At 38.2% G+C, this 12,392-nt stretch overlaps 1 protein-coding gene across 5 annotated transcripts in view; it reads left to right on the top strand.

Annotated features, from left to right (window-relative positions):
• PRKACB (protein kinase cAMP-activated catalytic subunit beta) overlaps positions 1-12,392 on the top strand; it is a 73,975-nt gene that overhangs the window by 40,471 nt on the left and 21,112 nt on the right. For 2 of the 5 annotated variants that reach the window (XM_030496446.1, XM_030496448.2), the window contains exon 2: positions 10,957-10,965. The exons of the other annotated variants lie outside the window; for them this stretch is intronic. In XM_030496446.1, coding sequence (XP_030352306.1) covers positions 10,957-10,965 — 9 coding nt within the window. The remainder of the gene's footprint in view (positions 1-10,956; positions 10,966-12,392) is intronic. 5 annotated transcript variants of the gene reach the window in all.

Here is a 12,392-nt window from a genome sequence, read left to right as displayed (position 1 = left end):
GTTTTTATTAAATATTTTGCTTTGCATAACTGGTGTTTAGTATTTGAAATTTTATTTTAAATATTTCTTTTAGAAATAACTGTTACAAATCATTAAGGCACAATCTGATTTGGAAAATTTAATAATTGAATGATATACATATTGGTTCACTTAATTTTCTGTGCCACTCATAATAAATTATTTTGTGTGAATTGATACAAATCAGAGAGGCCTTCTGAAATTATTATAATTGTCACCTAAAAATTCTAAATTGGCATTTGTTGATTTTCATCTGAACCAGCTTATTCTTCTGTGGATTTATTCTTTCTAAATGATGGGATAGCGGAATAGTTGAGGTCATTCATGGAAGTAGGGGAGGGGATTCTCATTTGAAATGAGATACTATAATAGATCTAGTAAACTTGCAGGCAGGTATTTGCTTTCCAAAGCCTTTGTGACTCCTTATTATAAGGTACTTTGATGTTAGTGGAATTATGAAGTACTATATTCTTTCTTGGAATAATATTGAAAGTTGTATCTAAATATGTGAACTCTGCACATTTATTTCCTTGGAAACAGCTATCAATTGAAATTATTTGCAGAAAGCCCTAATATGTTTGTTCCTGAAATGCTGCTTTTTTGTTTCAAGCAGATATTCTGGACCTTTGGAAAATGTCTTGAGATGCTTAGAGATTGCTTGAAAAGAATAAACAGTTAATCATGTATATGGGGTTTGTGTGTTTCTGTGTGGTTTTGCTTTTTTCTGTGAATTTAAAGGACCATTTTTACAAAGGTTTCACTTTTGTACATGGCATGAGATAAAGAGTGGGAGGAGCCATCCCACTGCCTTATCTAATATCTTATATATATATAGCTTATACATATATTTACCTCATACGAATGTGTTGAGGTCATCTTCTCTGCAATTAGAAAGTGTGGCTGTTGTTTCCTTGGTGTACAAAGTACAATAGACAGATGTCAGAACTGGTGCAGTTATAAGACAAGGCTTCAGAACTTTATATGTACATTATGGAGATTTAGGTTACAGCATTGTGGCTGTTCAAGTAGACCTTAATGCAGTCTGTCCCTGAAAGAGGTGGCCTGGCCTCCACTGTGTGCTCCCAGCAGCCCTTTGGGGGTGCTGGCAGGCAGGATGCTGGTGGGGAGCTGGTGTACACAGCAGCCGGACCTCCCCAATGGCACCTGCCCCTGCTCAGCCTCTCTGCAAGTGAGGGTGAAACTACAGCCTCACTGCACTTCTCTACGTCACATGGCTGCCTTCGTCCACTGATGGAGAGGTCTCTCGTTGGGTCAGAAAGTCTCTGCTTTTCACCAGTGACCAGGCTGGGTTTTCCATAACCTTTTCCTCTGTTTCCCTTACTGTTAGGTTGTAGCTTCCTCAGGAATTAAGGTTCGTGGAAATCGGCTCTATGAATTCTGAATTTTGCTGCTTGGGTGTTGTGGTATTTTGAGGGGTTATTCTGGTATGATTGAGTCATCTTAAGGGAATAAATTTCTTTACGAATGAGGTGAAAAAGAGGTTAAAGATGTTTTGTTGATTGGATTTTTTATTTTTTTTTTTTCCTAGGGAGTGGTGGGCTTGATTTGGGGTTTTTTTCCCCTGGGGCTTTATTCCGCAATTTGCATTTGTAGATTTCATTCATCTTGACATCCAGGCTCCCAATTCCATTAAAAATAGAAATAAATAGCTGCAACTTTTACCAAGTGTCAGTTCCCAGTCAAAAAGGTCTATAAATGAGAAGTCTAATTTTGACAAGGGGAAGGTGACAAAATCCTGCTTTATAAAGTGAGGATTAGATTGTCTTTGCTGTAAACATTTCCCCATGTAAACCACTTCTGCTTTTCAGTGCACCTTTGTCGTGATCTTCACTGCAGCAGTGTCACTTTGCACCATCAGTGCACAAAATCAGATCCTCCTTTTGTGAGAAATTGCCAAGATTTTATTCAATTGCAGGTACAATTGGTTTACTTCTCCCCTCTTTGCACCCCCACCCCGGAGAGCTCCACTTATATGATTGTTTTTCTGAAAAGACTTGAAAGAAGGAAAAACTCTTTTTCTATTTCTTTGATTTTGGGGTTTTGTTTTGAGCAGCAGAACATTCTTGAACAGATAAAACTGGAAGGCCAAGTAACTTCCGTAGCCCCAGCTCTTAGTTCTGAAAGGTGCTACTCTGCACCTAGATCTTCTCTTTTGCTAGGAATAGGCTTAATACTCCCAAGTATCACCAAGTACGTGGTGTGCTAGTACTTTCAAGTACTGCAGATAGAGGTAATTGCTGATACAGACATTTACACTCGTAATATAGTACCAAATGTGTGCAGAGACAGATGGAACAGTATGAGAAAAGAGGGTGAGCAATGCTGGCACTGCTGAATTATTGTCCAGTTTTGTCTACACTGGAGAATAGGAGTGGTTCAGGAGTGAGCATAAAGGGAAGTAGTGTACATATCTTAGTTACGTGCATTGGGAACATCCTTTAAGGGCGAAGGACGAGAAACAGCAACTAATTATTCCTACTGCTGAAAAGACTGCAGAAAATGGAAGGATGCTGTGGAATTTCCAGGTGCCATATCTTCCTGCATGCGACTCATGGGACTGATGGAGTCTTCCTTTCAAAAATTCCCCGATGTTACACGTTAGCCTCTGACAGTGGAACTAGGATAATTTCTTCGGTGTTGATCTGGGTTCATGCTTTGTTCTGATTCTTGTACAAAATTTTGGAAAAAAGAAAAGGCAACACAAGAGTTGGGTTGATGTAGTTCTTAAATTGCATTCATACAGTGAACAGTCCCTCAGGTTGCGTGGTTTGGGGTATAAGCAAAAAGTTAGTTTAATAAAATGAAGGTTTCTTCTAAAGGAAGGGGTATTTGGTATGTTTCAGTTTTGTATTTCTTGAATTGTGACTTACTCTAGTCCCAGTTTTTACATTTCTTATGTGTATTTGTTAAGAGAATAATTTTCTTCTTTTCTTTGTTTTCAGTTTACATCTCAAATTGTTTATATAATTATTTATTGCTGGTTCCTCTAAGAATTGCTGCTGGTATTGCTGTTGCAGACCAAAGTTCACAACAGGAGTTTTCCAGCTTTAATTATTGAGGTTCTTACAGGCTGTTTTGTAACTTGAATAATGTTTTTGGTGTTTTCCTTTATTCATTCCAGTTGCTGACAGATACTCCAGCCCATTCAGAATTCATGTGGTTTAGGGTTTGGTGTTTTTTTTTTTTTTTGCAGGGTTTGCAACTCAATTCTCTGCAAGTTTCATGCCTGACTTTTATCCAAATAAGCACTGACTTTAACCAGTTTCTCTCTAAAGTCCCATTCTTTATCAGAATGGATGGTAAACACTCTTACCTACTTCTTGCCTGCCCTAATCCTGAGGCAAACAAATTTTTTGTTCAGTCAGTGTGTTGAATTGTGAAGTGTGTTTATTTATATAAGACTTCCTTATTCAGGAAGTCACCCTCTCTGCTATTTAAGGTTATAAATGACCTTCTGCTTGGCTAGTTACTGCAGGCAACCCTTTCCTGTAAATACTGAAAGCCCGTTCTGCAGGAGATATGTCAGTATGGCGACGTGTCAGAAGCTCAAATCTTGCAAAGAGATGAAGAGCTATTTTGCTGATTTACCCTGACAGCTGTGAAGATGTGTCTTACTGATCCCAGTGCATGTATATGAAAATCTGTGTTGTTTTGTTAATGTGAGAACTGGGACGAGGTAGCTTTTGTGGGAAGCAGACTTAGACATGAGTGCAGTTGAACCAAGATTGGAGTATCTACAAGTATTTTGATGCCTTGTATGAAATATTTGAAAAAAGAAAAAGCAAGACAAGAGTTGCCCTTTTCAAGTCACTTGTAAAATGCATCCAAGCAGTGAACAGCCCCTACAGTTGTTTAGTTTGGAGTATAAGGAAGAAAAGAGTTTAGTAAAATTTGGGTTGCTTCTAAAGAAAAGGGTATTTGTCCATGAGCGTATATCTAGTATTATGAGAGGCATTGCCTGCTTCAGGGGATTTATTAGTCAATATGGGGATGACATCAACTACCTGATTACAGTTTCTAATAATCTAACTGTAAGACATACTTCCAGTGATAGCTGCCCAGTAATATGTTATCCTTTTTAGTCACTGAACTTTTACAAAGAGGGAAGGTGGAGCAGTAATATGGAGAGGAAAGTTGGTGCTAGCCAGTTAGACAGGATCTTAAACAGCATGGAGGGGCGAATGGCTTACCTGGAGGAAAACTGCAGGAAGTGCCATAAACATTGTGCTCGGTATGTAGTTTTGATGGTAAGAGGAAAATTTGATATTTTGTATTTTAGTATTTAACTACTAGAATTTGCTAAAAACCTTTACTCAAGAATCAGGTATGTTTACAAGATATTTTATAGTAGTACCTTAGAAAATCTTGCTCTTGGAACTCATTCTTAAAATGTATTGGGGTTTTTTTCGCACATGGTAACCATGGAAATATATGCACTGTAGAAACATGAGGTGTTTGAATTTTCACAATTCTCACACAGTTTTCTTTTTCTTTGTAAAGTAATACCTGTTACATTTCACAGAGCAAAGGGGGTCTTTTAACACTATAGGTCCTGTGGTAGTTGCAGCGTTTTAGATTACAGTGGATAATGTTTAGCTACAGTAGGTGGTACTGCACAGGTGAAGCTTAATTCCTGATTGCTCACAAAGCACATCAATGTCTGATAATTGAGGATTCCACATGTTAAGATTTCTTCACAAAAGCTTTTCTGTATAAACTAATTTTATATGTAGGGAGTGTTAAGTACTGCATTTGAAAGTAATTCTATTAAACTTAGAATTTATTAATTTGAAATTTTAAGTTAATAGCATTAACTTATCTAATAATTGAAAATTAATAATTTAAAATTAAAATTACTTATCAGAAGCCTGTTCAGTAGGCATTGCCACACTTCCATGGTCACATTACACTAGCACAAACTGGTACTTCTTAAGAAAAGGAGCAGTTCTCCTGACCCACATACTTGCCCATTTCCACCCCACATCTCCCTTCCCTCACCCCAGGAGAAGCTTTCATGTGATGAAAAGACCTGGGAGTTGCTCTGTATTAAAATCAGCTTCCCTTGGCCTGCCCTGCCTTCTGTCCATTACTTTTTAATCTGGCCTAATTCCCTGACCTGGCTTGGCAGTCAGCCATAAGGATGCTTTTGCTCTTTCAAGGAAGGTCATGATAGAGTGGCAGGAATGAGTGGCTGGGGAAGGACGGGACTGGGATACTTTGTATTTATACCAGCCCATACTGAACACTGAACAGCAGCGTAACAAATCAAACCGCTATTTCGTGCGCGTTTAAGCCTCTAAGTGTGGAATTGTTGCAAGAGGAAGCAGATTTACAGATGTGTCATCTCCAGCAGTCTGGAATAATTCCTTTCAATGAACACTTTAAGGGCAGGAAGAAGGAATGAGAGAAACTCCTTTCCTTAGGCCAGAGCTTAGTTTTAACATATTCCAGAACTAACTGGATGCCAATTCTAAGTGGTTGGTTCACAGAACTGGGAAAAAAAAAACGCTTCTAATCAATCAGCAAAAGGTTGCTAATAATGCTTTAATTTGAAAGGAAAGCTTGGTTAAGAAAGAGTCCTGAGGGAGCAAAATGCCCAGAGATGGAATACCTCTTTCCCACCAGGAATCTGCAGGAGACTTTAGGTCATGTCCTGTGCTTGGATGTTTAGATGAAGCTATTCTGCTTGTCTACATTGAGGAAGTCTTGCATATAATCAATAATTTAGCATTTGAATAAGAAATCCTAGCTTGGTTCATAGAATCATAGAATGATTTGGGTTGGAAAGGACCTTAAGATCATCTAGTTCCAACCCCCCTGCCACGGGCAGAGATGCCTCACCCTAGACCATGTCGCCCAAAGCTCTGTCCAACCTGGCTTTGAACACTGCCAGGGATGGAGCATTTACCACTTCATAGGCTTTGGTTGTTTGTTTCCATTTTTTGATGTTTATCTGTGTGTATTTTGAGGTAGGAGTCACTTTTTTTAATTGGGTCTGGATTATTCTTTAGACTAAGAAAGCAGAGCTTTTGTCTCATCTGTATTTTTTATGTTGGAAAATGACTGAATCAGGACATACACACATGTACAACTCTGCTGAGCAGAGCTAGTACAAGATTTGATATGTTCGTGACTGAATAAATTTACTGATTTACATAAGTTTGGGGGAGTTTAAGCAAGATTTCAGGGATTCACATTGAGTGACTCTGTTAGTTGGGTTTGGTCCTGTCTCCACAGAGTGTTCTGTCATGCTGTACTTTCAGCCTTAGCAAGGTTCACTCCCTTTGTTTGGAGCTGTACTTTATGATTTAAGGAAAAAAAAAAGGGGGAGGGGGAAGACTCAAAATTGGATTTGGAAACAAAATTGATTTTATTCTCTCTAAAAATAGAAGACGGAAGAAGGAAGTGAGTCTGACTGCAGTAGTTGTGTGCAGTAGAGCATCTACCACTCAGAATTTGACAAAGATGGGTATTATCTCTGGTAGTGAAAATCTGGCTCCTGTTTTGGTTTGTTTAAATCTGTCACATCTCTTTTGCAGGCTCTTGCTGTCTAGCCAGCCAAGAGGAGAGGTGAACATTAAGACTTCAGCTTTAACTTACAGCTTAAAATTACAGTCTTGTAGCACTGAAAACTAAAATTAAGGAGGGGAGCAAGAAGGGAAGGAAGAAAAGCTGGGCTCTTTACAGAACACTTAATTGTTGTAAATTTGCTTTTATAAAACTGACAAAATACAGTCTAGCTCAAAACTTCAAAAATCCGGACAAGATTAAAGTAAGATTTTGCCTGTGTTCCAAATTTCGAGTTGTAATGAATAAGAACAATTTGTATTTCCCAATTGTTGCACATTGGAAATTAATTCCTGCATGTTTCCCTTCCCGCCCTCCCAAAAATCAGGTTCCAGTGCTCTCTTCTAGTCTCTGGGCACTGCAGCTGTGATTGGTCTTAATTTACTGTTTATCCTTTTGCTCCCTCAACTTTCTCCATGGTTTTTCCATGCCCTTCTGATCTCTATATCTTACCAGTCCTTCCCGGGATTCCATAGAAATGCTTACAGCATGCAGTTAGATTATTAGCGCTTCCATTTAGACGCAAATTTGGATGCAGTTAATAATTCCTACATGATCATTCATGTTTTGTATTCCAGCAAATAGGGTCTTCCAGAACTGCACCATATGGTTTTGGTTTTTGGGGTTTTGTTTTGTTTTTAACTGAAGGAAAGTTCTTAGCCATTGAAACTGGTAAATTAGTTTGCTCTGCATCATCTCTTTTTATCATAGTTAGTGTTTAAAAGAAATATAAGATCAAAACACTGTTCTCAAAGTAAAAAACTTGATAAATGAGATTAAATTGATGCAGAGTTTATTGATCCAGCCTTAGTGACTTTTCAACTCTTAAAGCAGAAACAAGACAAAATCATAGCTGGTCAATTTTTCACAAGAGGGCTGGTATGTGTGTCTCACTGCAGTGCTAAGACAAGATTGACTTGCCCTCTGCCAGGCTTATATCACATTGGATTTCTTTTCCCCATCATTTTTATATCGTGAGAAACAAAGCCTTTTGTACTTGTTGATAGTCTGTTTAATGATACCATTTTAGATTGTGTTTTGAAGCGTTTCCCTGCTATTAAAATGTTAACGGGTGCTCACACTATTTCCTCTGAGTGTGTAATAATATTTAACACTTAGTTGTGTTCATTTTCAAACACTTGCCAGGGTAGAGAAAATTTGTTCTAAGTCTTGTGATATTACTCCTGCTAATAAAGAGAAACCTAAAGAAATTTAAGGTAACCGGTTAATCATGTAAGAGGGAGACTTAGCTTGAGTCATATTCTTCTCACTTGCTTCTGAAACATGGTACCATAACCACAGGATGCACTGAGGCATCTATATACATCTCCATAATGTTTACGGCTATAAATACCATTTTTCTAAAAATGAATATACATATATATTTACCAGAATCTCTTCATACGTATTCAGTTTTCCATTACATGGAATTTGGAGATTTAATTAAATAGCCCATTTAATTCTAACTTCAAGTGATTATATTACAGTTTTGGAACAAAAATTGAATTGTATTTTGATAAAGGGCATTTTAAATACCAAGCAGAGATTGGCATTTAACACAGCAGATGGGGGTTTGTAGTGGTGCCCAATGTTTAGTCTTAATCAGTTTAGTTCTTGCTTTCTTGCCATGAATCCTATTGAATCCTATCCAAATACTTCCCCCCAACACTTCCCCCCCCAAAAAAAAATCTGGCTTGCTGGCTCTTGTGGGAGATGTGCTTGAGAATAACAAATACAGTGCATGTGGGAGGTGGGAGAAAGGCACAGTAATTAATGGTAACTCTTCAGGACTGCTCCATCTGTGACCCCTTCCCCTCTGCTGTCATTTCATCCCTGCAACTGGGAGGTCTTAACCCTTTTAAATTTTTTTTTCGGGAGCTTTCCTCGGATTCACTTGCTTTTAAACCATGTTTTAGGCAGAGTACTGTTAATAGTACTCATACCCTTTGTTAACAATTCTTTGTTATAAGCTTGCTAACTTTTCATACAAAAGTTAATCAATAAACCAAACAAAAATATTGTGCGTTGTGTGAATATACTTTTAGATAACAATCTGCTTTTGGGGATTCATGTGGGTTCAGGGGGGTTTTGGTTTGGGTTGGGTTTGGGTTTTTTTTAATGCCTCTTTGTATGCTGGTATTACCTAGGATCCTTTGGATCTTGAGTTCCACTTCCCTTAGAAGTCTCTTACAGCAGGTTTCCTGCTTATCACCATGTTGCCTTGCTTCTGAGTACAGCTCTCTACAGGCAAAGTCCCACACCACCTGTGATACGCAAGGGGATAGCTTATATCTTGTCCAGCTCTACGTGCACCTGTAGCATTTCTTCTGACCACAGTTTGAACTGAAGCAGGCAGAAGTCATAAAACTGCTTGAAGTCTTTTGGTTGTGACTCCTTGGCCATTACTCTTACAACCGTTTTTGTGAATCTCCCCAGATTTCTACTATATGCTTCGGGTGTTTACATTGCATAAAACTTGCTGCTTCTACCAACAATTGTTCTTGCTGGGCACAAAGAGCTAGGTTTGTGCTGTGTGTTTGTGCTTACCCAATCTCTGGACCACTGGTGCATCCGCTCCAGTTCCAGCTGCTGTCCTTCCTGACGCATTGTCAGGATCCGACTGGAGAAAACCCCGGTGTCGGAAATACTTTGTTCATGATCCCGAGTGAAATTAAGGTACAAGCGAGGTCAAGTACTGTAATCGATCAGTTTGTTTATTATGAAAAGATAATTATTAAAAAGATTATTATTATAAAAAAGATAGCGATAGGACAGATTGTGGGGGAAAAAAAAAGATAGAAATCAAGCAAGCGTTCAAGAGTGCAGAGAGATAGTCACCACTATGGATCTGGCGGTGTCCCGAGGGTCCGTAGTCATCATCGTTGGTGGTAGGAGTCCTCCAGGGTCCGTAGTTGTCATCAGTGGAGGATGTCCAACACGGCAATTACCTTTTTCCCCTTCTATTATGTGTTGGGGGGAGTACCTGTGTTCTGAATGTCACTTACTACACATTGCTGGTGGAATCACGTGCATCCAGTTTCGCTACTCTTGTAGCCACCTCTTCAATTCTTGAGATAATGGGCAGCAATTCCTCACACCAGTCCTTGCAATAATGGACTGAGAAGTCTTATCTCAGCTCCTCCCACCCATCTCTCAGACAGTGGACAGTGGAGTCCCATTTCAGCTCCTCACACCCATCTCTTGGGCAATGGACAGTGGAGTTCCATCTCAGCTTCTCATACCAATCCTTGAGACAATGGACGGTGGAGTCTGATTTCAGTTTGCTCTCATAGGCGTCTAGTTGTTTTGAGCACTACTGTCACCCTCGCCAGTGCTGTTACTCATGTTTGCTCTGTCCTTCCAGCACCTTCCTTTCTTGAGCAAGAGCTTTTCTTCCTTTAGTTTCAGCCTCCTTTGCTCCTATTTGTGCTGGACCAGTGAAACCAGTCTGAATAGGGTCTGTTGGCTGATCTTTGCATGCACTCCTTGCACCCTCATCTTTATTTCACTCAACTGTTTAAGAGTGATCCTTGCTCTTCAGTGTTTATGGGAACCTTTCTATCAACATTTCTTTCCTGAGTTCTTTTTTTATTTTGACGGTCTTACAAAATTAAATCATACCATTGTATGGTGACCGTACAGGATTCCCATATGCATTCCAGTTTGCATACAGCAACTTGGGCTGTGCAGTTGAGACTTTTTGAGAGGTTTTGCTGCTGTTGGGTAACAGGACTGAAATTTGATTGTGATTTTTTTTTTTTTTTTTTTTTTTTTTTTTTTTTTTTTTTTCTTTTTGGAGACTGCTTGCCATTTCTGTGCTATCCACCACATGCCATGCAATTCACACATGCTGTCTTTTGGAACAAAGTGCTAAGTAGTGGGAAGATCACCCGATTACAGGTTTTATTGTGATCCAGCATGCTGCGATGAAGATAGATACTCTTTTGTTAGCAACAGTCCTTGGATGTGTGTCCTGGAATAGATTAATGATTAAAGATGCCAACTTGATCTGTTGAAGTTTTGTAAGCTGTGCTTATTTCTGTGATGCATCATCTTTTTTTCATACTGAATTTAGCTGCCTTTAGGTTTGGTTTTTTTTTCCTCTTTTCTTTGCTCAAACATTCTGTGATTTAGCATGAGTCATTTTGTCTGTGTGGGAAAGGGTTGGTTTGTTAAAGGGTCCGTTCTTGAGTGGGGAGGGGAAAGGGTGGAATGTATTTGTGTTTTCTATGTGTTTATTGTGGAAATGCATAAAACTTTTTTTTTTTTTTTTTCCTTCTCTTTCTTTCCTCTCTTCATCATCTCATCTGTGTGGGTGAATGTTCCTGCAAACCCTTGTGGAACCTATAGAGACTTTTGGTATGCTCATTCCTTCACTAGTGCCCAAAGTCACAGATGCTAGGAATAGTTTAAAGACTAGCAAAGCAAACAGGAGGCACATTGTCCCAATATAAGGTGGCTAAAAATGTGCACTTGAGGAAATCTTCTAAGTCATCATCTAATAAACCTATTTGTTTGCATCATCACAGTAATACCAATGGCCACTACTATCTAGTTGGTATAAATTTTAATTCTGTGCTTGAAAAGTAGAAATGAAATGTGTTCTCCTGTAGCAAGAACTAATGTTTTGTGATTGAGAGAGACTTTTCAAAACTACATATCTTGGTCCAAATTCTAAGTCAGAAGTGACTGAAGTGTATGCACTTTGGTTGCCTAAATTCTATTTGAAATCACATACCAAATGATGATGTGGTGTAGGAGCCCGGGTGACCTCTGAAAATGAGAACCAGGCACAATTTGGCCCATTTCCTCCTTAGGAAGGAAAAGTAATTCTAATAAAACATGCCACAAATATGAAATAATTTTTAAAAGATACCAGTTTTAAGATAGATGAGTGCCATTAGATAGCTTTATTTTGAAAACATGTTCAGTGCTGCTTTCCAAGAAAAAAGGGTGAAAATAAAGTTAAATACGGTAGAGGTTTAATTGAAGGAGACCTTGTGGCTTATTGATATTCTAGGAATGAGAGATTTTTTTCATGCTTCCACAATTTGAATATTTCCAGCTGCATCACATTTTTTCATAGATACCATTCTTTATTCCAGAAGTAGAACAGAAGGATGACTATATGTAAATGTCATTGTTTTCATAAATACAGAATAAATTATATTTCAGTGCAAAATATGTGGAAACTTAAAACATTTATATGAACAATGGAGATAGTGTGAGGAATATTTAAGGTTTGTACTGTAATAACATTAAAAAATGAGACCACTTATTTTGCGATTTGGCTGTGCTATATAGTGTAAAAGTTAATGTTCATTTCTAAGCTACAGGCACTTCAGTTTGAAGGCTTGGCTCTTTGGAAATCTTAATGATCATCTTAGGGTTTTTTTTCTTGTCATTAAGAGAAAGTAATGTTCATGCTATTTTGACATAAATTGATGTTTTAAAACTTTATCACTAGTCATCACTTTATCAAGTCATCTCTGTTCTCCTGAATGGAAGAAGGATCATCAGGCATGAATTTGGACACTGTTAGCTTCCCTTTTTTGTGTTGAGAAATTATTTCATGCCACAGGAAATCCTGTCCTTTTCTCAAATTAGGATCATTAGAAGTCATTACATGAGTAACCCCCGTAATTTAAAAACAATGGAAATATTTTCCCCACACAGGATAAATATGTCAAACATTTTTACTGATTACCTGCTAAAATATTTTTAACTCTTAGTGAGTTTTAATACCAGTTTAAAATAGTTCTTTTCATAGAAACTATGTCTTTCTT

The sequence above is a fragment of the Strigops habroptila genome, chromosome 8 (assembly GCF_004027225.2).
Source record: "Strigops habroptila isolate Jane chromosome 8, bStrHab1.2.pri, whole genome shotgun sequence".
Lineage (NCBI taxonomy): Eukaryota > Metazoa > Chordata > Aves > Psittaciformes > Psittacidae > Strigops > Strigops habroptila.
The sequence above is the reverse complement of the archived record's forward strand: the minus strand, read 5'-3'. Positions and strand labels throughout refer to the sequence as shown.